This window comes from Mobula birostris, chromosome 2 (genome assembly GCF_030028105.1).
Source record: "Mobula birostris isolate sMobBir1 chromosome 2, sMobBir1.hap1, whole genome shotgun sequence".
NCBI classification, from domain to species: Eukaryota; Metazoa; Chordata; class Chondrichthyes; order Myliobatiformes; family Myliobatidae; genus Mobula; species Mobula birostris.
In genome coordinates this window covers 32,718,066-32,742,518 of record NC_092371.1, presented here as the reverse complement: position 1 = coordinate 32,742,518, position 24,453 = coordinate 32,718,066, and the positions used below count along the sequence as shown (strand labels likewise).

Below are 24,453 nucleotides of genomic sequence, written 5' to 3'. Positions count from 1 at the left end.
CAGGTATGGGCAGGAAAAAGCAAATGAGATACTTGAGATGTATAAGAAATGCAAGAGAACACTTAAGAAAGAAATCAGGAGGGCTAAAAAAAGACTTAGGGTTACTCTAGAGGACAAGATGAAGGAGAACCTCAAGGGCTTGTACAAATATAGTAAGAGCAAAGGATAGCAAGGGACAAAATTGGTCCTCTGGAAGATCAGAGTGGTCACATCAGTGATCAGAGTGGAGCCAAAGGAGATGGGGGAGACTCAGGTGGATATCTTGCTTTTGTGTTTGTTCAGAAGCCAGACAAGGAGTCTATAGAAATGGGGCAAAGCAACAACCCGTCATGGACTGTATACAAATTACGGAGTTCAGCATGGTTGCTGTCTTGAGGCAAATTAGAGTGGATATATCACAAGGGCCTGACAAAGTGTCCCCTTGGACACCAAGGGGGCTGAGTTGTAGCTGACAGAAGGTCATTCCTTTGATTCATATCACAGCCATATATCCTTTCTTGGAACATGTTTGAATCTCCCCCTCCCCCTCCCACTTTCAAATCTCTTACTAGCTCTTCTTTCAGTTAGTCCTGACGAAGGGTCTCGGCCCAAAACGTCGACTGTACCTCTTCCTAGAGATGCTGCCTGGCCTGCTGCGTTCACCAGCAACTTTTATGTGTGTTGCTTGAAATTCCAGCACCTGCAGATCTCCTCGTGTTTACAATTTCAATAACCAGCTACTTATAGTGCTGTTGGGTTTGGACTGGAACAGCCAATCTAAGGTGAATTTGCTAGCAGCGTGAAATTCATCATCATCAAAATCAGACTGACCTGTATCATTTCAACTCTCATATTGGGCAGAGAGCGTATCAAAGCTGTTACCATCACACAGCCACCATACACCAAGTAAAATCAACTGTAATCCGCCACTAGATGCCATTACTCTTAAACCTAATGTTGATTTTTAAAATTTGCTTTATTGGTTTGCAAACCACCATCATGTCAAATAAGTGCTTTTTATAAGAGAAGCATCTACATGCAAATTTCCTGAATCTACAGGGGCTTAACCAGATGGAAATTGAATTTTGTGTTTTTTTTTGATGTTCTAAAAGGTGCAACAGTATCACTCTGCTGATTCTGACCTCAGAGGCTCAAAACTGTTGTACTGTAAGTGTTAGCATGCTTTTAGCTGCGAATTGAAAAAATCTGCGTAAGTTCACCTGGAATGGGGCCTTGATGCAGACACATGCTAAAGAATGGGAGTCCTGTCTGTGAGCTAAATTCATATTTACCAAGACTGGCACCTGCTGGAATAGAGACTTAAAGAATTACTTGTACCATATTTCAATGCCCATTGGTGCTAGTGAAGTGAAAAAAGGTAAATCTGACCGACAGCCATTCACAATGTATATACTAAAGAAAGAGTTTAGTATATGCAAGTTTGCTGATCATACAAAACTAGATGGAAACTTGCCACTGAGGAGAACACATAGAGCTTGAAAAAGGGTAGAGACAGTCCAATCGACTGGCAAGAATTAGGCAGATAGAGCTTCATGTGGACAGAAGTGAGGTATTACGTCTGGTTCAAGGTGGTGTGACTGAAGTTGTGCAACAGCTCACTGGTAATTCAGGTGGCAAGAAATAGAACTAAAACTGTTGCTAATAACACCTTTTCTGAAGTAAAATGTGGTCAACTATCACCACAAACAATGAAGAAGCAAGCTCAGGCAATGTTGATTCGAAGGATGGGCCGTGTGGTACATTGCAAAACCGAGGGAGGCATGTTCAAGATGGGGTCACAGACAGAGCTGGAGTGAACGATTTGGAGAGGAGTCGACACGGAAGTATTTCGATGCCCGTCCACCCAACCTGGGTGCAAGTTCAGGTTGCTTCAAGCGCAAAACTGATTTGCTGAGATCAAGAACGGCTCTGGGCTGTGCAGCCCAGGTGAGTCCCTATGCCAGGATCTGGTTCCTAGAGCAAGGCACTACACGGTACTTGGACAATTTCAATGCCGGCACTGATAGACTATAAAGCCCGAGCGTCAGGATCAGATGCGAGGGTCGGTCTGATTTTGCTCGCTCTCTTGGAATGTTCATTCCTCTCTCTGGCAGCTGTCATCTCTGTCAGTTTCACAGCATTTTTGCCCCGCTAATATGATGACTTGAGATGTCTAATATGAGTAGGCTTGGGCCTAGTCCGGCTACTCCAGGGAATCAATCTGGTTCGGAATGCTGCCATTTGCTTCCATTGTTAGCACGATGTGTGTGTTTTTCCCCCTTTTATGATCTTCTTTTAATTGGGTTCTTTGGTTTCTTGCTTTGCGGCTGCCTCTAAGCAAACAGATCTCAAGCCATATGATTTATGCATTCTTTGATAATAAATGTGCTTGAATGAATGTCAGTACAAAGTTTGGAAAAAAAATATATTCTTTTAAAAAGTGAGAAACCATAAATGCAGGGATGCAGAAAGACCTTGGGCGTCTGGTTCATAAGAAACTGAGAGTGGATATATACACATGCAGTAAGCAATGTAGAATACTGATGACCCGTTGGCCTTTATTGTATGGGAGTCAGAGCAGAAAAAAGAGGCTCGTGGAAAAGTGATGACTTTTGAGACATTATTTGGAGGACACCGTGCAGTTAGGTATCCATGTTTGAAGGAAGATACTGCATCCCTGGAGTCAGTTCAGTGTGGATTCACCAGATCCAGATGAGAACTAAGTGGTTACTCCCCTTTGAGGAGGCATCTTCTTACCTTTGAGGTGTCATCTTCCGGTCAAGATGGCGCCAGCGAACAATGATTCCTCAGGCCTCAACTTCCAGGTAGAAAAGTGAAAAAGTTGAGTACGTCTTCTACTCATTCCTTTTATCTTAATTGTGTTTCGGAAACTTGTTGGAGCCTGTGACTTACAGTTTGGAGTTCAATCAAGTGAGCTAGCACTCTGCTGTCCCCAAGAAAATTCCAGGAGAGGATGGCGAGCAAGACCTGACCCAAGGTGAAGACAAGAGACATGATGGACTTCATTTCTCGCCAATCCAAGTGTCGAGGAAATTGAAATGTCCAGGCGAGTGTGGAAGGGGCCACGCGTCAGCAGTCGGGAGGCCATGGGTTGATGGTCGCTCTCCAAGGAAGGACTGGGTTTGAGCTGTTACTCTCCTCGATATTGATGGAGAATATTTTCAAAATTCTGAGAATTTGTGTGATTATTGGTGTAGACTGTAGTTTATATTGGTCTCCTTCAGTTTTGTGTTTTCTTTCTTGTTGCTGATTAGCGGGTTGGAGGTTTGGGGCTTGGGTTTTGATGTCCTCGTGGGTGATTTGTTACATTTTGTGTGAGGGAGGGGTTGAGGATTTGGGGTTTGAAGTTTCAATCATCATTTTACGATTGGCCGATCTGTTGGTTTTGTGTGCAGGGGAGGAGTTGGGGGGTGGTGGTTGGGGTTGTGAGTTTTTGTTTCTGTTTCTTTTTTATGTGGAGAGGGTTGATGTCTCTTCTTTCAATGACTCCCCTGTTTTTTTTCTGTATTACATGGCTATCTGGAGAAGGCATATCTGAGAGCGTATTCCGGATACATACTTTGACTATTTAGTGAACCTTTGAAGCTTTTGAACCTTTGAAGACACATAAGGGAATATATAGACAGTTCATGTGATCACCAAGATGGTGGCCAATGGCACTTTATGTGGACAGAAGTGAGATTATTTACTTTGGTGGGAAGCATATTAAAATGTTTTATTTAGAAAAGTGAGAAAACAGTGAGTACTGGAATACAGAAAGACTCTCACTGGCTGCTTCATAAGAGACAAAGATGTTTCTTATTGCACAAATATGTACAATACATATGTAAGGGAGTTAGAGCCAAAAAAGAGATTTACTGAAAATGTAATGAACTTTGAGCATAGAGTGTAGTCGGGTCTCCATGTTTGAATGAGGATACCTCAGTCCTGGGCTCAGTTCAGTGCAGATTCACCAGGTTATTCTGAGAGGAGAAATGGAATAGGACTGTCTTCATTGAGTCGTAGAAGAAGAAGGATGATCTCAGAAAGACACCTAAAATTCAAAGAGGGATTCACAGGCTGTTATCTCCTGTTAGCATTGTATCAGGAGAAAGTGAATGTTCTTTATGTAGAGGGCTGTTAACATTTTAACCTTCAACTATGAAGGATATGGATGTTCACTTATTGAGTACATGGATGTCTGGATGCAAGACAATAACTGGATGTAGAAATCAGAGGGAAATCAGAGGGAAAGGTGGATGGGGAACAGTTTAGCCATGATACTGAAGGTAGACCAGGACCAAGCGACTGTTATCTGCTCATTCTGTTGTTAGCTTAGTGAGAACAACTGATTCATTTTCTGAAGTTCATGATGTAATGGATAATTGTTACAGAATACACATGAATCACAGTTGATCCATTCATTAAAGTGAGTATGTTTAATTGACTTATCCTCTAGAGTGAATGAGCTTCTGTAAACTTACATCTGGAACATTATCAAGTTACTACCTGAGTGTACAAATCTGTTTGTTTTATCCACTCCCTTAGAGGAACTCTCCCTTATTGCAGAATAAAGTGAAGAAGAAATGGGTTGATTCAATCTGTCAGCACACCCACGTTCAAAAAGGTGGCAACAGAAGAACTTTCTGTAGATGAAGTAGTCTCGGGATTAATAATTATATCATTACATCACCCAAAAGTACCGTTCCTTTCAATAGAAAAAAATCTAAGATATTGCACATTATTTAGAGGAGTGAAGAATCTTCCACATATCAAATAAGACAACTACACCACATAACCACTCTCAGAGATGTTCCTAACTGCTGCCTTCTTACCTCCACCATTCTACGAGGAAGCACTTCTAACTGCTGAGCACTAACATTGTGTGAAGTAGAAGATGACAATAAATCTTCAGTCCAAAACTAATATATCCCCCAAAAATCTATCATCAAATTATACAGTATTTTCTCCTCAAAAGGTAAAATGGAATATATTGTAGTTCACTTTAATCTTATCTTTTTAATTTCCTTCTGGTTTGGATTCTGTTACAGATGCTGAAGTAAATTACACTGCCGACTTTCACTGTGAGAAGAACAACCGGCAGCACAGGACCGATGAGATCACCACCGAACGGCTGATCATCAGGAGAGGACAAACCTTCCAAATCTCTGTGCAAGTGAACAAGGATGAATGTATCATAGACCACAACAATATTTTGTTCACTGCTGAGACAGGTGATAGATGATAGATTTTTGGGGGATATATTAGTTTTGGACTGAAGATTTATTGTCATCAATAAAATAGGGAGGGTTGCAATTTAAGATTAAAGTATAGACTTTAGTGTGGTACTTCAACAACGTAAGCGATACCAAATTCACAGAGATGACATTGATTCTTGTTAAGTTTTGCAATAATAAATTCACTAAGGGCTAAAACATTCCTCTGAAAGAAATCATGAATCACATTGTCATGGAAAAGGTCTGTGGAAATCTGAAATATTGAATCCAAAAAAAGAAATGAGAATATCAATTCTCTCTCCTTAAAAGAGACTAAACCATGCTGACAAGTCACTCAGTGTTTGTTAGGTAATGTTCTTAATGGATGTGCAGCAAAAGTAAATAGGATTATAACTTGGAACATGTTTGAATTCTCTACTCATCTTTGTATTCTCAATTTCCAACAGCTCAGGCAATCCAACCTGATGTATAGAAAACTCATAATTCCTATCATGTTGGACTCGTACAAGCTGTTTGGCCCACCTTGCCCATGCTGGCCATTAAGGAGAGATCTATATTAATCCCATTTATTAGCACTTTGTCCATAGTCTTTCACTGCTTGGTGATTCAAGTGTTCCTCAAGATACTTTTTAAATGTTGTGAGAATACACACCTCCACCCATTGTGTTTTAAATTCCAAGCACCCTCAGGTGATTGCCCTCTTCTTTTTTAGAGGCCTTCCATTCTAGAATATTTGAGATGTCCTCTTTTTTAAAGATCACTGTTTCCCTTCCATTACCATCGATGTATCCTTATCGCATCTCTTAGTTTCACACACATCTGCCCTCACCCCATCATCTTCTGTCATAACAGGGATAGAACATAGAACAATACAGCACAGGAAAAGCCCTTCAGCCCAAGATGTTGCGGTGACCTTTTAACCTTCTCCAAGTTCAATCTAACCCTAGAGTTCACTTTGTTCTTACTCCACAAGCCTCTCCTATCCAACATGTCATTCTCCATATCTTCCACCATTTCAATAGTCCAATGGTTCCATGTGATATCAGAGAATGTATAGAATTTACAACCTGAAGTTCTTACTCTTTGCGGACATCCTCGAAACAGAAGAAAAACACCAAAGAATGAATGGCAGAAAAAATATTAAGAATCCCAGAGCTCCCTAACCCCCTCCCACACAGAAGCAGTATCAACCCTTGCCCAACCCCCACCTATTCTAGCACAGAGCAGCAGCAATCCCAGCTCCCACCAGGCAAGCAACAGCAAAGCCCCAAGGACAGACCACGGTCTACAGTACATCAAAAACTAACTGTTCACTCCAACATTTTGAAATCCCTCAGGGTTTCTCTCTCACTAACAAGGGAAAGGCAGATATTGCTCCTTCCACAGCGACAGGGGAGACAGTCGCTGTTTCAATGTTACAGTCACAGTCAGAAGCATTGCTTTTTATTTTGAATTCCCTGAATTAATAATTCCAACAGAATCCTACCACTAAGCACATCTTTCCCTCACCGCTATTCCACTTTTCATAGGGATGACCCTCGATGTAACTCCCTGCAAGTGTAACAAGTGCTACACTTCTACCTGCTCTTACACCTCCTCCCTCACCACAATTTAGGGCCCCAAACAGTCATTCCAGGTGAGGTGACGCTTCACCTGCAAGTCTGTTGGGATCATCTATTGCATCCAATGTTCCTGCTGCAGGGTCCTCCGCATCGATAATACCCAACACAGATTGGGGGATTGCTTTGTCAAACACCTTCTCTCTGTCCACTATCAAATGCAGGATCTCCTGGTGGCTACACACTTCAATTTAACATCCTATTCCCATTCTGACATGCCTGTTCATGATGTCCTCTACTGTCATGATGAGGTAGAACTCCGGTTGGAGGAGGAACACCTCATAATCCATCTGGGTAGGCTCCAACCTGATGGCATGAAAGTTGAATTCTCTAACTCATGATAATTTCTCTCCTCTCTCACCTTCTCTCTTTTTTCCTTCCTCATACTGGTTACTCTCTCACCATTCTCTTCTCCTCACCTGCCCATCACCTCCCTCTTCTTCCCTTTCTCCTTCCCTTTCTTCCACAGTCCACTGTCCTATCCTATTAGATTCCTTCTTCTTCAGCCCTTTACAACTTCCAACTATCTCATCCCAGGTTTTTACTTCATCCTCCCTCGCCCACCCACCAACATTCTCCCTCACCTGGTCTCACCCATTACCTGCTACCTTGTACTCCTTCCCCTTCTCCCACCTTCTTATTCTTGCTGCTTATCCTTCCTTTTCTGTCCTGATGAAAAGATGCAGCTGTTTCTTCCCCTGCCATAGATGTCTTGTTGAGTTACTCCAACATTTTGTGTGTGTTGTTCAGGGTGATTTTTATTTGTTTTACAGACCACTTTTAACCTCTTAATCCTCGCCATAAACTCATGCCCTCTGGTTTATCAGGCGTGCAGTAAAAATTCTCGCTACATCTTTAGTCAGCAAATTCCAACACTTTCATTTCCTCTAACTTCTGTCACACAGCTCACCTGAAGTGAATCCTTTGTTTATCCTTGGGACTTAATGACAAATGCTTGCTGCTGGGAAGTACCACTTTTCACTTCTTGTTGAATTAACAAGATTCCAAATCGAGAAAAAGAAAGATATAAAATTAATTCCTGCCTTTAATTGTACGTTAGGTATAAATATTGATTGTAAGGCTCAAGTTAATTATATAACCATAAATTCCTATTTTAGGATGTTATTATGGTTCCTTAAGGTTGTTATAGCCGGGGGTGGTAATGGGGACAAGCTCCCTCTGCCTATTAAATGTTCCCAATGGCGTGTGCTTCCTATAACCTCTGACAATCAAGTCCAGCTCCTGGCCTTCATATGTGGCTTAGCAACTAAGCCCAATAGAACTGCTTCTACTGACAGGAGAAGAGGGGAAAAGTGGGTTTACTGGAACCTCAAAGTCAGTTGCTTCAGGCAGATGGGGCTCATCAGCCATGGTTGGCAGCTCATCTAAGCGAAGGAAAGCTGATCTCAAACCTCTGCTGCCTTGTGGCTATACCCACTCATGGGGAAGGCTTCAGGAATAAACCTCAAGGGAAAAATCCAGAGCTGGAGTTCCTAAGGCAGTCCTAGATTGAGTTCAATGCTGACTGGCAACTCCTGCGATGCTGCTGGTACCAAACTGTATCGGTCTCTGCCGTTCCTTTGGGTTCATCAAATGCGTGCTTGCTTTCCATATTGTACTTCCCAGGCTTTTGTGTCTAAACAGCTAGGACACAATATCCCATGGTCAACACTGACAGCCCGAGGACTCAGAGACGGGTCTGAGATCCTATTCTATTACAATGGAGTATAGGGAATTACAGAGGCAAGAGACAGGAGCTGGACAAATTTGATTGGAAGGGGGCACTGGCAGGGATGATGGCAAAACAGCAATGACTGGAGTTTCTGCAGCAGTTCAAAAGGCGCAAGATAGATACATCCCAAAGATGAAGTGTTCTGAAGGGACGATGAGGCAACCATGGGTGACAAGAGAAGTCAAAGACAGCATAAAAGGAGAAGAAAAGGCATATAATATAGCATAAATTTGTGGGAAGTTAGAGGATAGAGAAGCTTTTAAAAACCAATAGAAGGCAACTTACAAAGCCATAAGGAGAGTAAAGCTGAAATATGAAGGTAAGCTAGCCAATAATATAAAGGAAGATACAAAAAGGTTTTTTTCTCAGATCGATAATACAGTGCTGAAGTCTTAGACACATATACATAGCATGTGAGTGTGCCTAAGACTTTTGCACAGTACTGTAGTATTTGTATGTATTGCACTGTACTGCTGTTGCAAAACAAGACAAAAAATTTCATGACTTATGTGAGTGATGATTAACCTGATTGTGATATGGGTCTCTATTCTGGACTGAGGGTGGGAACAGGGCAAGGAGAGGGGAATCATGGTTGGGAAAAGAGGAAGGGAGAGGGGAGGGAGTGGGAAGCACCAGGGAGATATTCTGTAATGATCAATAAACAAAATCACCTTGCCTGGTGTCTCAGGGTGACTCATGGGTGTCTACACCCATGCCACCTCTCATTCCTGGCAATCTTCCTCTGCCACCTGTCCCACACCTATCCCACAGGGCTCCACCCTCGCCACTCCCAACATCCACATTAACAAATACAGTTCAGTGCAAAAGCCTTAGGGATATAAATGTGCCGAAGACTTTTGCACAGTACTGTATAAAGAGTAAAAGAAAGGCGAGAGTCAATATCGGTCTGCTGGAAAATGACACTGGAGAGGTAATAATGGGGGACACAGTAATGGCGAACAAATTTTGTATGTCTTTACTGTGGAAGCCACTAGTCATATGCCAGAAATTCGAGGATGTCAGAGGGGAGAAGTGAGTGTTGTTGCTATTCTAAGGAGAAGGTGTTTGGGAAGCTGAAGGGTCTGAACATAGATAAGTCACCTGGACCAGATGGTGTACACACCAGGATTCTGAAAGAGATAGCTGAAGAGATTGTTGAGACATCAGTAGTGATCTTTTAAGAATCACTAGGTTCTGGAATGGTTCTGGAGGACTGGAAAATTGCAAATGTCACACCACTCTTTAAGAGGGAGGGAAGCAGAAAGAAGAAGATCATAGCCCAGTTTGCCTAACTTCAGTGTTTGGGAAGTGTTAAGTCCATTTCAGCTACTTGAAAGCACATGATAAATAGGCCAAAGTCAGTACGGTTTTCTTAACAGGAAATCTTGCCTGACAGTTCTGTTGGAATTCTTTGCAGAAATAACAGGCAGGATAGACAGAAGAGAATCAGTGAATGTCAATTACTTGGATTTTCAGAAGGTCTTCGACAACGTGCTGCACATGAGGCTGCTTAACAAGATAAGAGCCCCTGGTATTACAGGAAAGATACTAGCATGACTAGAAGATTGGCTAACTGGCCCTTTTCTCTTAGGCTGCTGGTCACTAGTGATGTTCCACAGGGGTCTATATTGGGACTGCTTCTTTTCATGTTATATATGAATGATCTGGATGTCGCAATTGCTGGTTTTGTGTCCATGTTTGCAGATGATACGAAGGTAGGTGGAGGGACGGGCCATAATCAGGAAGCAAGGAGTCTGCAGAAGGACTTAGACAGATTAGGAGAAGTGGTTGATGGAATATAGTGTAGGAAGGTGTATGGTCTTTGGTAGAAGGAATAAAGGCACACGCTATTTACTAAATAGGAGGAAAATTCAAAAATCAGAGGTGCAAAGGGACTAGGGAGTCCTTGTGTAGGCTTCCCTAAAGTTCAATTTGCAGATTGAGTTGGTGGTAAGGAAGGCAAATGCAAGATTAGCATTAATTTTGGGAGGACTAGGATATCAGAGTAAGGATGGAATGCTGAGGCTTTATGAGGCCACATGGAGTTTTGTGAGCAACTTTGGGTCTCTTATCTAAGAAAAGATATGCGGGCATTGGAGAGGGTCCAGATGAGGCTCACAAGAACAATTCCGAGAATGAAAGCATTAATGTATGAGGAGCATTTGATGGGTCTGCAGCGGTATTTGCTGGAGTTTAGAAGAATGATCTCATAGAAACCTATCAAATATTTAAAGACCTAGGCAGAGTGGATATGGAGAGGATGTTTTCTGTCATGAGTCTAGGACCAGAGAGCACAACCTCAGAATGCCGGGACATCTTTAGCCAGATGGTGGTAAATCTGTGGAATTCATTGCCATAGATAGTTGCAGAGGCCAAGTCATTGAGTATATTTAAAGTGGAGGTTGATAGGTTCTTGGTTAGTCAGGGCATTAACGGTTATGGGGAGAAGGCAGGATAATAGTATTGAGAGAGATAGTAAATCAGCTGTGATGGAATGGCAAAGCAGACTCAATAGACCAAATGCCCTAATTCTGTTCCTATGTCTGATGGTCTTGTGGTCTCATAGAATAGATCAGGTGTGGATCACTGACTTTCCTCAATTATAAGTTATTTTCAGAACTAAAATATATTGTTTGACTCTCAGAAGTTGGTGGTTGCACCAACTGATTATGTCTTATTAAACAGAAGTCTTTGTAAAATTACTTTTTGAATATAAATGATGAGTTTATTTTGTTCACATTTAAAAGAGAAAACATTTTTTTGGAAAACAGTTTTTTTAATTTATCACCATACAGTTACAATCTATCCAGCTATTATGTATCTTTTTTATCTATCCTATGTTAGGGCCAAAACCTTCAGGAGTATTTCAAACAAAAGGCATGTTTCAATTAAGGTCAATTGATCAAAGGAGGTGGAGTGGAGCTGTTGTTTCCAGCACTGGAACCACGTTGGTCCTGATTGCATTCCCACCACCAAATGCCAAGATTGGACGATACACTTTAAGCCTCCTGAACCCCGTAGGATGTCAGATTTTGAAGTACAGACTCGGAGAGTTCATACTACTTTTCAATCCATGGTGCAGAGGTACGTATAATTTTAATGCTGTACTTGGAGAGTTTGAAGCACATGTTTTATTGGAGAGGACCTCTGTTTAACCAGATTTATGTAAATCAAAAAGAAATTTGATGAACTACTGGTATTTTGTACTGTGGCCACAAATAGGTGCTATTGCTTGCACATGCTTCAAACATTTAGGCATTCCAGTCATGAAGACATACTTTAAAAATTCTAAATGGAATTTCTTTATCCAGGTAATGGTGAACATATGGAACATAGTCATAGGCATATAGTCATAGTCATACTTTATTGATCCCGGGGGAAATCGGTTTTCGTTACAATTGCACCATAAATAATTAAATAGTAATAAAACCATGAATAATTAAATAATAATATGTAAATTATGCCAGGAGATAAGTCCAGGACCAGCCTATTGGCTCAGGGTGTCTGACCCTGAACTTAATAGCTCATGGAATAATTGGAGTAAAGAGTATAGATGAGTTAAACAACAAATCAAATACATTTATTAAGGAGAAATGAATGGTAGAATATGCTGAGAGAAATCAATTAACTGGGATGAAAAAATATGAGCATTGAATAATCAGCTCCTTCAAAATTCTGGAGTCATAGAGCACTACATGACAGAAACACATTTTTGGCCCATTTACTCCATGCAGAGATATTATTCTACCTAGTCCCATTGACCTGCACCTGGAAAATAGCCCACTACACCCTTCCCATCCATGTACTTATCCAAACTTCTCTCAAATGTTGCAAACCTGCATCCACCACTTGTGTTGGCCCCTCATTCCACACTCGTAACGTTCTCAGAGTGAAGATGTTTCCCCTCAGGTTCCTTTTAAATATCCCAATTTTTAAACCTGTGGACTCTAGTGCTAGTCTCAGCCAACGGCATTAGTCTCATCCAGGCTGCTTGCATTTACTCTCTCTATACCCCTCATAATTTTGTACACCTCCATCAAATCTCCCTTCATTCTCATAAAACATGGAATATTGCAGGACAGGAGAGGCCCTTTGGCCCATTGTATACCTCTATGAAGTCATCTTTTATCCTCCTTTGCTCCAAAGAAAAAATCCCTTGCTCATTCAACGTATCTTCATAAGGCATGCCCACTAGTCTAGGCAGCATCCTGGTAAATTTCCTCTGCAGTATCTCCAACCTCCACAGCACATAATGAGGCGACCAGATATTCATGTGTGGTCTAACCAGGGTTTTATGGAGGTGCCACACTGCCACGCACACTCAAACTCAGTCCCCCAATAATAAAGATCCATACACTCTCTTAACAACTTTATCAACTTGAGATTTATGTATGTAAATTCCAAGATCTTTCTGTTTCTCCATACTGTTAGGAATTCTTCCTTTAACCCTATATTCTGCCTTCAAATTTGGGTTTTCAGAGCAAATCACTTTACACTTTACTGGGTTGAACTTCATCTGCCACTTGTCCCCATAACTCAGGCTCTCTGTTCCTGGCAACATCCTCGTAACTCATTTCTGCACTTTTTCCAGTTTAATCATGTCTTTCTTATGAGAGTGTGACAAAAGCTGGACACAGTACAACAAATACAGCTTCACCAACAACCTATACAATCTTCATAATGTCCAACTCCTATATTCAATGACCTGAGTAATGAAGACCAGCATAATAAACACCTTTTGCATCACTTTGTCAATCTATGACATTAGTTTCAATAAACCATGCACACACTTGTACTCCTAGGTTTCTCTGTTCAATGACACTCCGTATTGCCCTAATATTCATAGTATAAGTCCTATACTCCCCAAATATGGGCAAGTAGCTCAACTGCCTTGTGGGCAGCCTCAGTAGAGATAAAGGCTACGGGAGTAAACCCAGACAGAAAATCTGGAGTGGCTAGACGTCACTGAACATGCTTCCAGCAGCTCCTGCAGCCAAGCTGGTGCCAAACATATTGCTTCACTTTCCTTTGGTCTACAGTATTGTGGCCAAGAGGGGCATCTTGACGACTGGGAGCCCCATACCTTCCGCCCAGGCTTGTGCCCTGGAGCAGTGACTCCAGAGCCGCTACATGTTGTCCTTCGAGACAGACGGAAGCCATCATCAAGTCCTATGCTGGACTGACTACATTACCTCATTCTCATTTGTATTGAAATCCATTTGCCACTCCTCAGCCCTCTTTCGTAGCTGATCGGTATCCTCCAGTAATCTATAGTAACCCTCTTTGCTATCAATATTACTCTCTGAGAGGGACCACTATCCTTGCGGGCAGGTTTGCTAGAGCTGTTGGGGAAGGTTTAGGAAGGTTTAAACTAATTTGGCAGGGGTTTGGGAACCGGAGTGGTAGGGCTAAGGACGGGGAAGTTGGTATACAAGTGGATGCATTTGTGTAATGAGACTGTGAGGAAGGACAGGCAGGTAATAGAGCAAAATTGCAGTCAGTGGGATGAGCTGAAATGTAACATGGGGGAAAGTTGACAAGGGTGATGAATACAGGACTGAAGGTGTTATATTTGAGTGCAGGCAGTCTACGTAATAAGGTAGATGATCTTGTAGCGCAGTTAGAGATTGGCAGGTATGATGTTGCAGTCATCACTGTCGTGGCTGAAGGAAGATCATACATGGCTGGGAGCTTAATGTCCATTTTCTGAAGGCCTTAGACAAGGTACCACACAGGAGGCTGCTCAACAAGATAAGAGCCCATGGTATTACAAAGAAGATACTAGCCTAGATTCAAGGAGGCAAAGGTTGGGATAAAGGGGGTCTTTTCTGGTTGAACGCTGATGACAGGTGGTGTTCCGTGGGGCTGTGGGATGGGATTGCTTCTTTTCACATTACATGTCAACAATTTGGATGATGGAATTGATGGCTTTTTGGCCATGTTTGCAGACAATACAAAGATAGGTAGAGGGGCAGGTAGTGTTGAGGAAGCAGGAAGCCTGCAGAAGGACTTAGACTTCAGAAGAGTGGGCAAAGAAGTGGCAAATGAAATATAGTGTAGGGAGGTATGGTCATGCACTTTGGCAGAAGGGACACAGACATCTATTTTCTAAACAGGGAGAAAATTCAAAATTCAGAGGTGCAAGCGGTCTTGGGAGTCCTTGTTAAGGATTCCCTGAAGGTTAACATGCGGGTTGAGGTTATGGCAAGGAAGGCAAATGCATGTTAGCAGTCATTTCAAGAGCATTAGGATATAAAAGCAAGTATGTAATGAGCAGGCTTTATAAGGCATCGGTCAGAACACACTTGGAGTACTGTGAGCAGTTTTGGGCCCCTTATCTAAGAAAAGATGTGCTGCATTGGAGAGGGTCCAGAGGAGGTTCACGAGAATGATTCCAGGAATGAAAGGGTTAACATGTGAAGAGTGTTTGATGACTCTGGACCTGTACTTGCTGGAGTTTAGAAGAATGAGGGAAGATTTCATTGGAACCTAGATAGAGTGGATGTGGAGAGGATGTTTCCTACAGTTGGTGAGCCTCAGACCATAGTGCAGAGCCTCAGAATTAAGGGACAACCATTTTGAACAGTGATAAGGAGGAATTTCTTTAGCTGGAAGTTGATGAATCTGTGGAAGTCATTGAGTATACTTAAAGCGGATGTTGATAGGCTTTTAATCAGTCAGTGTATCAAAGGTTACGGGGAGAAAGCAGGAGAATGGGGTTGAGACGGATAGTAAATCAGCCATGATGGAATGGTGGAGCAGTCTTGCTGGGCTGAAGTACCTAATTCTGTTCCTATGTCTTATGGTCTTTTGAACTTAATTTTGTGTCATCCACAACTTTCTGAAGAAAACCTGTGCATTTACATCCAAATCATTCATATAAATAATGAATTACAAGGGTCCAAATACTGACCACATCACTAGTCATCAGCCTCCATTCAAAGAAACAATTTTCAACCACGCTACTCCTACCTACCTGCTACCTCCAAGCCAATTTTGATCCACCTAACTAACTCTACCTGGATTTCTTGGGACCTAACCTACCAGAGAAGTCTGCCACATGGGACCTTATTGAAGGTCTCACTAAAATCCAAACAGACAGCATCTGCTGCTCTACTCTCATCCACCTTTTTGGTCATTTTTTTTTCAAAAAGGTCCATCAGGGATGACTTCCCATGCGCGAAGCCAAGCTCACTCCTCCCTGATCAGACTCTGTCTGTCCAAATGCTGAGGGATCCCCAATACTTCCACACCATTGATGTCAGGCTGACAGACATATTGTTCACTTGTTTGTCCTTGTTACCCTTCTTAGGTAAGAGAGCAATATTAACCATCTTCCAGTCTTCGGGAACTTCACCAGTACTAATGTATTCTTATTGCATGCATATTATATGCAGATCTTCTAGCAATTTGCAGATCACAGTTAATAGTCTTCAATTACCTGCTTTAGAAAATGCAGTTTTGTATTGTGAGGAAATTTTTATGCTGGCATTTCTAATTCAATTATAAACAATCAAAAACGATTGTTACGCTATCTATTAAAGTTGTTCTTTACTGTGTCAGAGGATGAAGTCTTTCTGGATAGTGAGGAGCAACGACAAGAATATGTGTTAAGTGAAGATGGAATCATCTATATTGGCAGTTGTCGCCAGATTAATATTCGCTCATGGTACTTCGGACAGGTATGTGAAATCTTGAATCAGTCCTCTATTGCGATCTGATTATTGAGGGAGTTGTATTTTGTCTTTTGCCTACATTTGAATTTCATTTCTTTGTCACTACTATTCTCTTGACTTCAAAGATTTCAATGGTACATTTAATGTCAGAGAAATGTATACAATATACATTCCTGATGAAGGGTCTCAGCTCAAAACGTCGGCTGTGCTTCTTCCTATGGATGCTGTCCAGCCTGCTGCATTCCACCGGCACTTTGTGTGTGTTGCTTGAATTTCCAGCATCTGCAGATTTCCTCGTGGTTACATCCTGAAATTCTTTTTCTTCACAACCATCCACAAAAACAGAGGAGTGCCCCAAAGAAAGAATGACAGTTAAATGTTAGAACCTCAAAGCCCCCCCAGCTCCCCCCTCCCATGCGTAAGCGGTAGCAAAGCAACAATTCCACCTTTCATTGCCTTCTGGTCTAACAATGATTCAGGTCCATTCTTGTAGACCATAAACTCTTTAATTCCCTTCCAATCATCAGCGTCCTTAATTATACTACTTTAAACCTATCCCTTTAACCACTATTCCTAGTATTTAATATGGTCTCTACACTTCTGAGAGTATTTCATCACTTTAAAGATGCAACAAATGTAAATTTATCATTTTTAGATGACTGAGTTCAAGTTGCATCTTTCAGGGCTCAGGGAACTACATTCAGCACAGGGGATAGAGAAACATGAAAGACACTCGACCCCTTGCTGATCTAATGAAATTTATCTTGGAATGCTTCCAGTTCAAAACCTGCAACAAGTACAGGTTTCCTACGAAGTATTCCAACCAAAGATACAATAAGTGCACTGAGTTTAAATTTAAAAGTTCCTCTGTTAAAAATCCTGTGGCCTCCACGAGTATTAAGTTGTCGGTTTAGCACATTCATACAGCACAGAGGGAGGTCGCACACCTAAACTTATGCCAATTATTATCTAATTACTTTTGAATTCTTTCCCACCAAGCTATCAGGGCTGTAATCCAAATCTAAGCATTCTTTTTCCTTGCATTCCCTCTAATTCTTTTACCAGTCATTTTATATGGAAGCCCAATTTAGTAATAACAAAAACTTCTCTTTGTATAAACCCTCCATCAGTTTAAACACCAGTCACATGACGCTCTCAATCTGAGGGTTCCAGTCAGAATGGAGGGGTGCCACGGTACTTAGTAGTTTGGACATGCTATTACAGCTCAGGGCATCCGAGTTCAGAGTTCAATTCCGATATCATCTTTAAGAAAGTTTATACACTCTTCCTGTGAGTACATGGGCTCCAATTTCCTCCCACATTCTAAAGACGTACTGGTTAGTAAGTTGATTGGTCATTGTAAATTGTCCTGTGATTAGGCTCGGGTTGAATAAGTGGGTCTCTGGGCGGTGAAGTTCATTGGGCCCGAAGGGCCTGTTCTCTGCTGTGTCAATAAATAAATAAGTAAAAACACCACTAAGCCTCCAGCTAATTCACTTAACTGTAATCACTCTTCAACAGAAGCATTCTAGTAAGTCTCCAAAATACCCTCATCCTTCTGAATGTGTGAGTCACCTACTAAACATAATTCTTTGACTTTATTCAATTCCTCAATATATAACGGTCATCTTCCCCTGCATTGTACAGCAGCTTGGTTTAGTGTTTTATTCACATTAAAGTCTATGGAGATGAAAACTAATGGGTGTGTGGATTTGCTACATTGATCATGAAGCTTGTATTGTCATTTAAGGTGCCTCAGTGTACGTAATGCATAATGCATCAAAATCTCTGGGACAACATAGGACTATCCAAGGTGCTACTTTCAAAATTTTCAGTTACACACGCATTGGCCATATATTCTACAGGCTTCTCCAGCAGGAGCTCTTGTCCGTGCATCAATGAGTTCAGATATACTTTTACGTTGCCCTGGATCCTGTTCTCCTCCGGTTTCTCCAAATGGTAGACTTCCCACCATCCTACCTACTTTTGCATCTATAAGGTATGCAAGGTTGTCCCTAACATTATTTTCATAAACACAAGAAATTCTACAGATCTGGAAGTCCAAAGCAACACACACAAAATGCTGGAAGAACCCAGCAGGTCAGGCAGCACCTGCAGAAATGAATAAACAGTCGACATTTCAGGCCAAGACCCTTTTCATAAGCTGTGATTGTGTATTCAAAATCTATAATTGAGCTTAGAAGAAACTCCAGATCATTGACAATTTGGCTGCCATTGTTTTACCCCCTCCAATTCCTGATGATATTGCCGATTGCTTGCATATGGTTGAATCACAAGTAATTCAATTTGCATTAAATGATTGGCACTTGAGCATCAGTTTTGGATAGCACCAAGTGGGAAAATAACAATAGTTGCTAAAGGAAAACTGTGCACTGGTATGAATGTTAGAAAGACAGGCAAAGAGAAAATGTGTCAATGATCTTATTCCTTCAGAGAGAGCAAAGTAAATCTGCATAACAACTCACAGTAAAGAATTTCTATAATCAACGATGGTAACAATCATTCACTTGAGCAGGTTAACAGCCCTGCCACTTCTAAATAAACATCTCTTCTTGGACCTTATCCCCATATTTCATTTATTTACTGTGTTGTCTTCAAATGGTGCAGAACTCCAGAAATGAAACACCCAAAATTTGCTCTTGTTTCACAAAGATTTACCCTTTGGGTCTTTAGGCAAGAGTAAGTGTTGTGCTAAAGATACTGATATAATGGGCCAGACGTCCCGGTACACACAATGGGCGAGCTAGGTAGCGATTACCCAGAGACCACCATCATTGCCATCACTTCAGAGTTCAGCAACAGACAAGGCCAGGTGGGCATTGTATTTTACAGGGGACAAAATTTGACGCCCCCCCCCCCCCCCGGCTGAGAGAGAGTCATTATCAAATGGCCCATTTGAGGCCTGGAGTTCAATTGGTGGTTAATTGGCTTTGCTGGACAGTGTGGAAGGGAGAAGATGAGGGTGATAGCAGAAAGGAGAGAACAGAAACAAGAATGGCCATGTTAGTTTTGCAATGGAAAAACTGACAGAATATTTCAGCAAGTTCAGCAACTACCAAATTATCCATTCAAATAATCTTTATTCTTATCACTGCTCTTGTAATAACTTTGCAAAAACTTTATTATCACTAAGCATTTCTCAGAAGGATTCACAGAAATATCAAAATGTTTTCCATTTCAGTTTGAAGAAAATATTGTGGATATCTGTCTTATGATGTTGGATAAAAGTATCAAATGCCAGAAAAATCCAACAAAGGACTATATGCACAGAAATGACCCTGTTTATATCAGCAGAGTTGTGACGGCTATGGTGAGTGTTGAACTATTAAGGATGGTTTTAGTTCAAGTAAAAGAATGGATAATTTGTGATGTTTGCCCCTTTGTCTTTTTTTGGTTCAGTCATGTGTCCATTGAGTCTCTTACTCTATGATACCTTGTCCAGATCACAACCAATACACTGAGTTTGGAATGTTAGCTCTGGTTGAGATTGAAGATTCAGATTTATTTATTACATGTACATTGAAACTTACAGTGAGGTATGTCATTAGCAATCCCAACTATGTGCTGAGGCAACTCATGTGTCAACAATGCTCAGAAGAACAACACAGCCCAACCAAATAGAATGTGGTAAGTGACAAAACAACAACAGTAAATCAAGCCCTGTTCCTCAATGTACATGCCCTGGCCTCCTACCGCTGGATAGGCCGTCTTCCCACCAGTCGGTTGGTGTAGAGCTTCATTGCCCTCCCAGGTGCGCCATCAGGGCCTGTGGCTTTGTGAGGGTTCACCCCCTGGAAAGATGTTCTGACTTTAGCCTCTGAGGCAGAGCCCAGAGGGTCACCAGACACTGCAGGGTTTTGCACTTCTGTAGTTTATTCTCCCTTTCAAAGTGTGCATAAAAGGCACTGAGCTCATCTGGGAGTGAAACATTACAGCCATTCATAATGTTAAGTTTCACCTTGTAGGAATTAGACCTTAAAACCCTGCCAAAACTAACATGAATCCAATTCCATCTCCAACTTCAATTGGAATTGTTCTTTCACTCTTAAAATAGCCTTCCATAGGTCCTATCTAGATTTCTTGTGTAGTTCTGGATCACCTGTCCTGAATACCTCAGACCTAGCCCTCAGAAGACTATGAATCTCCTGATTCATCCATGGCACTTGGTTTGGGATATGTCCGTGTTGATCTTGAAGGCGCACACTCATCCACACAGGTGTTTATGAAGTCGGTAACAACTGTGCACATTCATTCAGATTTGAAGATGAAACTTTAAATATTGTCCAGTCCACTGACTCAAAGCAGTCCTGTAAACACTGCTGTGCCTCACTTCACTATACTTCCTTTGTCCTCACCACTGGCGCCGCAGTCTTTAACTTCTGTCTATACACCAGGTGATAGGACTTTCCAAAGTGTGGGAGTGGGAATGCACGGTTAGCATTCTTAATGGTGGTGTAACAGTGGTCAAGTGCATTGGCTCCTCTGGTTCCACAGGAGATATGTTGATGGTTTTTCTTTGAGGTGTCCTGGTTGAGATCGCCCTCATTGTTAGGGAAGGCATACGCTGTTTCGTGACTGCTGATCGCTGTGCTCTGCTCCTCCAGTGCCTTCCTGATGGTGGCTGGAGGTGGAATATGACCATGATGAAGGCGGAAAACTCCTTCGGCAGATAAAGTGGATGGCACTTGATCACTAGATGTTTCAGGTCGGGTGAGCAGGATTGAGATAGAACCATCACATCTGTGTACCAGATGGATTAGTCATGAAGCACATTCTGCCCACTCTATCTTTAGAAGACTCAACAGTCCTGTCTTTCCAGTGGATGATGAAGTTCTCGGACTGCAGTGCTGCATCTGAAATGGTGGGGGTGAGCCATGTTTCCATGAAGCAAAGTACACAGCAGTTCCTAATGTCCCTCTGGCACTGCAACGTTGCTCTGAAGTCATCAATTTTATCTTTCAGAGACTGTACATTCACTAGCAGGATTGTTGAGAGTAAGGGTTTCAAGGCTTTGCATTTCCATTCTACCTCCAGACCCGCTCACTTTCCACACTTTCTGTTTTTTTAAAGGTAAATGAACTTGTGATTTCATCAATAGATTTTCTAAGCATCTTAAAAAGATGCTGCTTACTGAAAAACCCATGGCTGTTAGTTTTCTAACGATGTAAATATTACCAAGAAGCCATAGTGGAGCAGCCCAGAAAGTCTCCCACATTATTGTCCTCATTCCCCTTAACAGCTTTAATCCTTTGATGTTGTAATTGCCTTTGCCAATATTGTGAAACACTCATAATTTTACTTAACTCTTCTCATCTCACACAAGTTGTAGTATATGTTTTCCTTTACCTTAGGTTGCAACTTACTTACAGTAACATTTATTGAGACGAGTGTCCCCTTTTCTAGAGATACTTTTGAAAACATTTACACACACATTCTACATATTTATTAACATCATTGTCTTTTGTATCACACTGTGCATCCTATGCAATCCACAGGGTGAGAGAAACTTTTTCTTAGAGCTCCTACTAGATCTGTTCAAGATATATTTAAATTAGCATATCACTTATGCCTCTGCACTCTTCTGCATCTCATCTCCCGTAGTGCCATTAGAAGCCTCCGCATATGGCAGGGTATCGGCTGACACCGGCCTCACCAAGTACTCAGGAGGTGTCACTTGCCGTGGACTTTGTTGAAGGCCGGAGTACAGCAGGCTATAGTCATCCAGTTCATTTTCAGATTTTGGTGCCAATTGCTTCTTTTCAAACACTAAGGTAGACATTATTATTCTTAAAAGTGATGTTATTCTGAAGAAGGGCCTCAGCCCGTCTAGCCAACTGTTTATTCATCTCCACAGATGTTGCCTGACCTGCTGAATTTCTCCAGCATTTTGACTGTGTTACTATTATTCTTTGCCTGTTCTTTCTGTCTTTTCCCTCTTTGACTGTTGTTCACATTAACTGTTTTTTTTTACATTTTGCTTTCTCTAACAACCCCTCTGCAGACACTTAGTCCATTCAGCTCATACAATATACCTAATACTTTCTGCTCCATAACGTACAAGAAGTGTATCCATCTGCAGCTTCTAACAGACCACGTTAAGGAGTTGGAGCAGGAACCGATGAACTCTGTGTCATTCGGAAGGCTGACAGGTTGACAGACAGGACTACAGGGAAGCAGTTGCACTGTGGTGCAGGACACAGGTAACTAAGTTACCATCAGAAGGTGGAAAGGGGCTAGGCAGCTAGTGCAGACTATCCCTGTGGCCATTGCTCTCAACAACAGCTATACTGCTTTGGATACTATTGGAAGGGAATGACCTAGCAGGGGAGAGTACAGCAGTCAGATTTCTGGAACTAAGTCTGGCTCTGTGACTCAGAAGGGAAGGGAGCGAAGATGTGAACTCTATTAATTTGGGGAACCGAAAGGAGTTTCTGTGAATCAGAATAAAATCCCGGATGGTATGTTACCTCCCGGGTGTCAGGGTCAGGGACATCTCGGATCTAGTCAACAGCATTTTTAGGTACAAGGGGAAGTTACCAGGAAAGTCAATGAAGACAAGGCAATGGATGTTGTCTACAGGCCTTTGACTACGTCCTGTACGGGGGGAATAATCAAGAAGGTTCAGTCACTTGGCATTCAAAATGAGGTAATAATTTGGATCAGACATTGACTTCATGGGAGAAACCAGAGAGTGGCAGTAGATAGTTGCTTCTCTGACTTGGGGCCTGTGACTAGTGGTGTGCTACAGATATCGGTGCTGGGTCTACTGTCTGTCATCTCTATCAACAACCTGGATGATACTGTGATCAGCAAACAGGTGACACCAAGATTGGTGTATAGTGTACTTATGCTTGCAGCAGGACCGGGAACTGTTGGAAAAATGGGCTGAGAAATGGCAGATGGATTTTAATGCAGACCAGTGTGAGGTGTGGCACTTTGGGAGGACCAACAAGTGTAGTTTTTACATGGTGAGTGGTGACACACAGAGGAGTGTGGTAGAACAGGGGGATCTGGGAATACAGGTCCATAATTTATTGTAAGTTAAATCACAGGTAGATAGGGTTGTAAAGAAAGCTTTGGGCACATTGGCCTTCATAAATCAATGTACTGAGTACAGGAGTTGGGATGTTATGTTGAAATTGTTTAAGACGTTGGTGAGACCTATTGTGTCCAGTTCTGCTCATCTGTCTACAGGTAAGATGTAAACAAGGTTGAAAGAGTACATAGAAAATTTACAAGGATGTTGCTGGGACTTCAGAATCTGAGTTATAGGGTATGGTTGAACAGGCTAGGATTTATTCTCTAGAATGCAGAAGATCGACTAGAGATTTGATAGAGGTATACAAAACTATGCAGGCAGGCAGTTTTCACTGAGGTTGGATGAAATTACAACAGTTTCTGTGCTGTAGTGATCTATGACTGTGACTCTGAGTCTGTGCACGCTACCCGAGTCCTTTCAGAGGTCTGGGACAGGGGACTTCCATGCTATCATTCATGTACACAAAACCAGTACACACACACAAATGCACACACATTTCAGATTTCCTGTTTTTAATCACACACTTACAACACACCTACTGTGCTCCCACAGGATCTGACCCAGACTGGGATAACCTTTCATTTTCTCTGGTCATGCAGAATTTGATCCGGACCAGTCACCCTTTTCCCTTTCTCTGCTCCCATGGGACTGACCCAGACCAAGGCAAACTTCTTTTTCCTGCTGCAGCTTTCCCATGTCAGCGCCTAAGGTATTGCCGTGGCTTGACTACTCCACACAGAATGAATTCTGTGCTCCAGCAGCAACAGACTCGGCCCTTTGCTCAAGTATGAGCACCTTAGGATTTGGGACTGATTGGCGACCAGAACTGAATCCCTTTCTCCTGTATAACGAAGCCTGTTACATTTTGAAAGTGATGGAAAGGAAACACTGAGCCGGGAATGAGTGTCTTACCTTCGTTGTTACTTTAAGCAAGGCACGTACGTACGTGATGATGTGATGATGTGTGCCTTTCATGTACTTTTACATATAACCTGTAATGAATTATTTAAACCAACATGAATGCTTAATCAAACAATATATTTGTAATATTACTCAAATATTACAGAAATATTAAATACACAACAAAGTCAAGGATTAGATATCTTTGTGGAACCTCTGAGTATCTGTCATCACCAATTAACTGGACACT

At 41.8% G+C, this 24,453-nt stretch overlaps 1 protein-coding gene across 1 annotated transcript in view; it reads left to right on the top strand.

Moving 5' to 3' along the window:
- The window catches only part of LOC140208167 (protein-glutamine gamma-glutamyltransferase 2-like), a 49,484-nt gene that overhangs the window by 4,299 nt on the left and 20,732 nt on the right, over nucleotides 1–24,453 (top strand). The window contains exons 2-5 of the mRNA XM_072276651.1: nucleotides 5,031–5,213; nucleotides 11,412–11,651; nucleotides 16,131–16,249; nucleotides 19,446–19,574. Coding sequence (XP_072132752.1) covers nucleotides 5,031–5,213; nucleotides 11,412–11,651; nucleotides 16,131–16,249; nucleotides 19,446–19,574 — 671 coding nt within the window. The remainder of the gene's footprint in view (nucleotides 1–5,030; nucleotides 5,214–11,411; nucleotides 11,652–16,130; nucleotides 16,250–19,445; nucleotides 19,575–24,453) is intronic.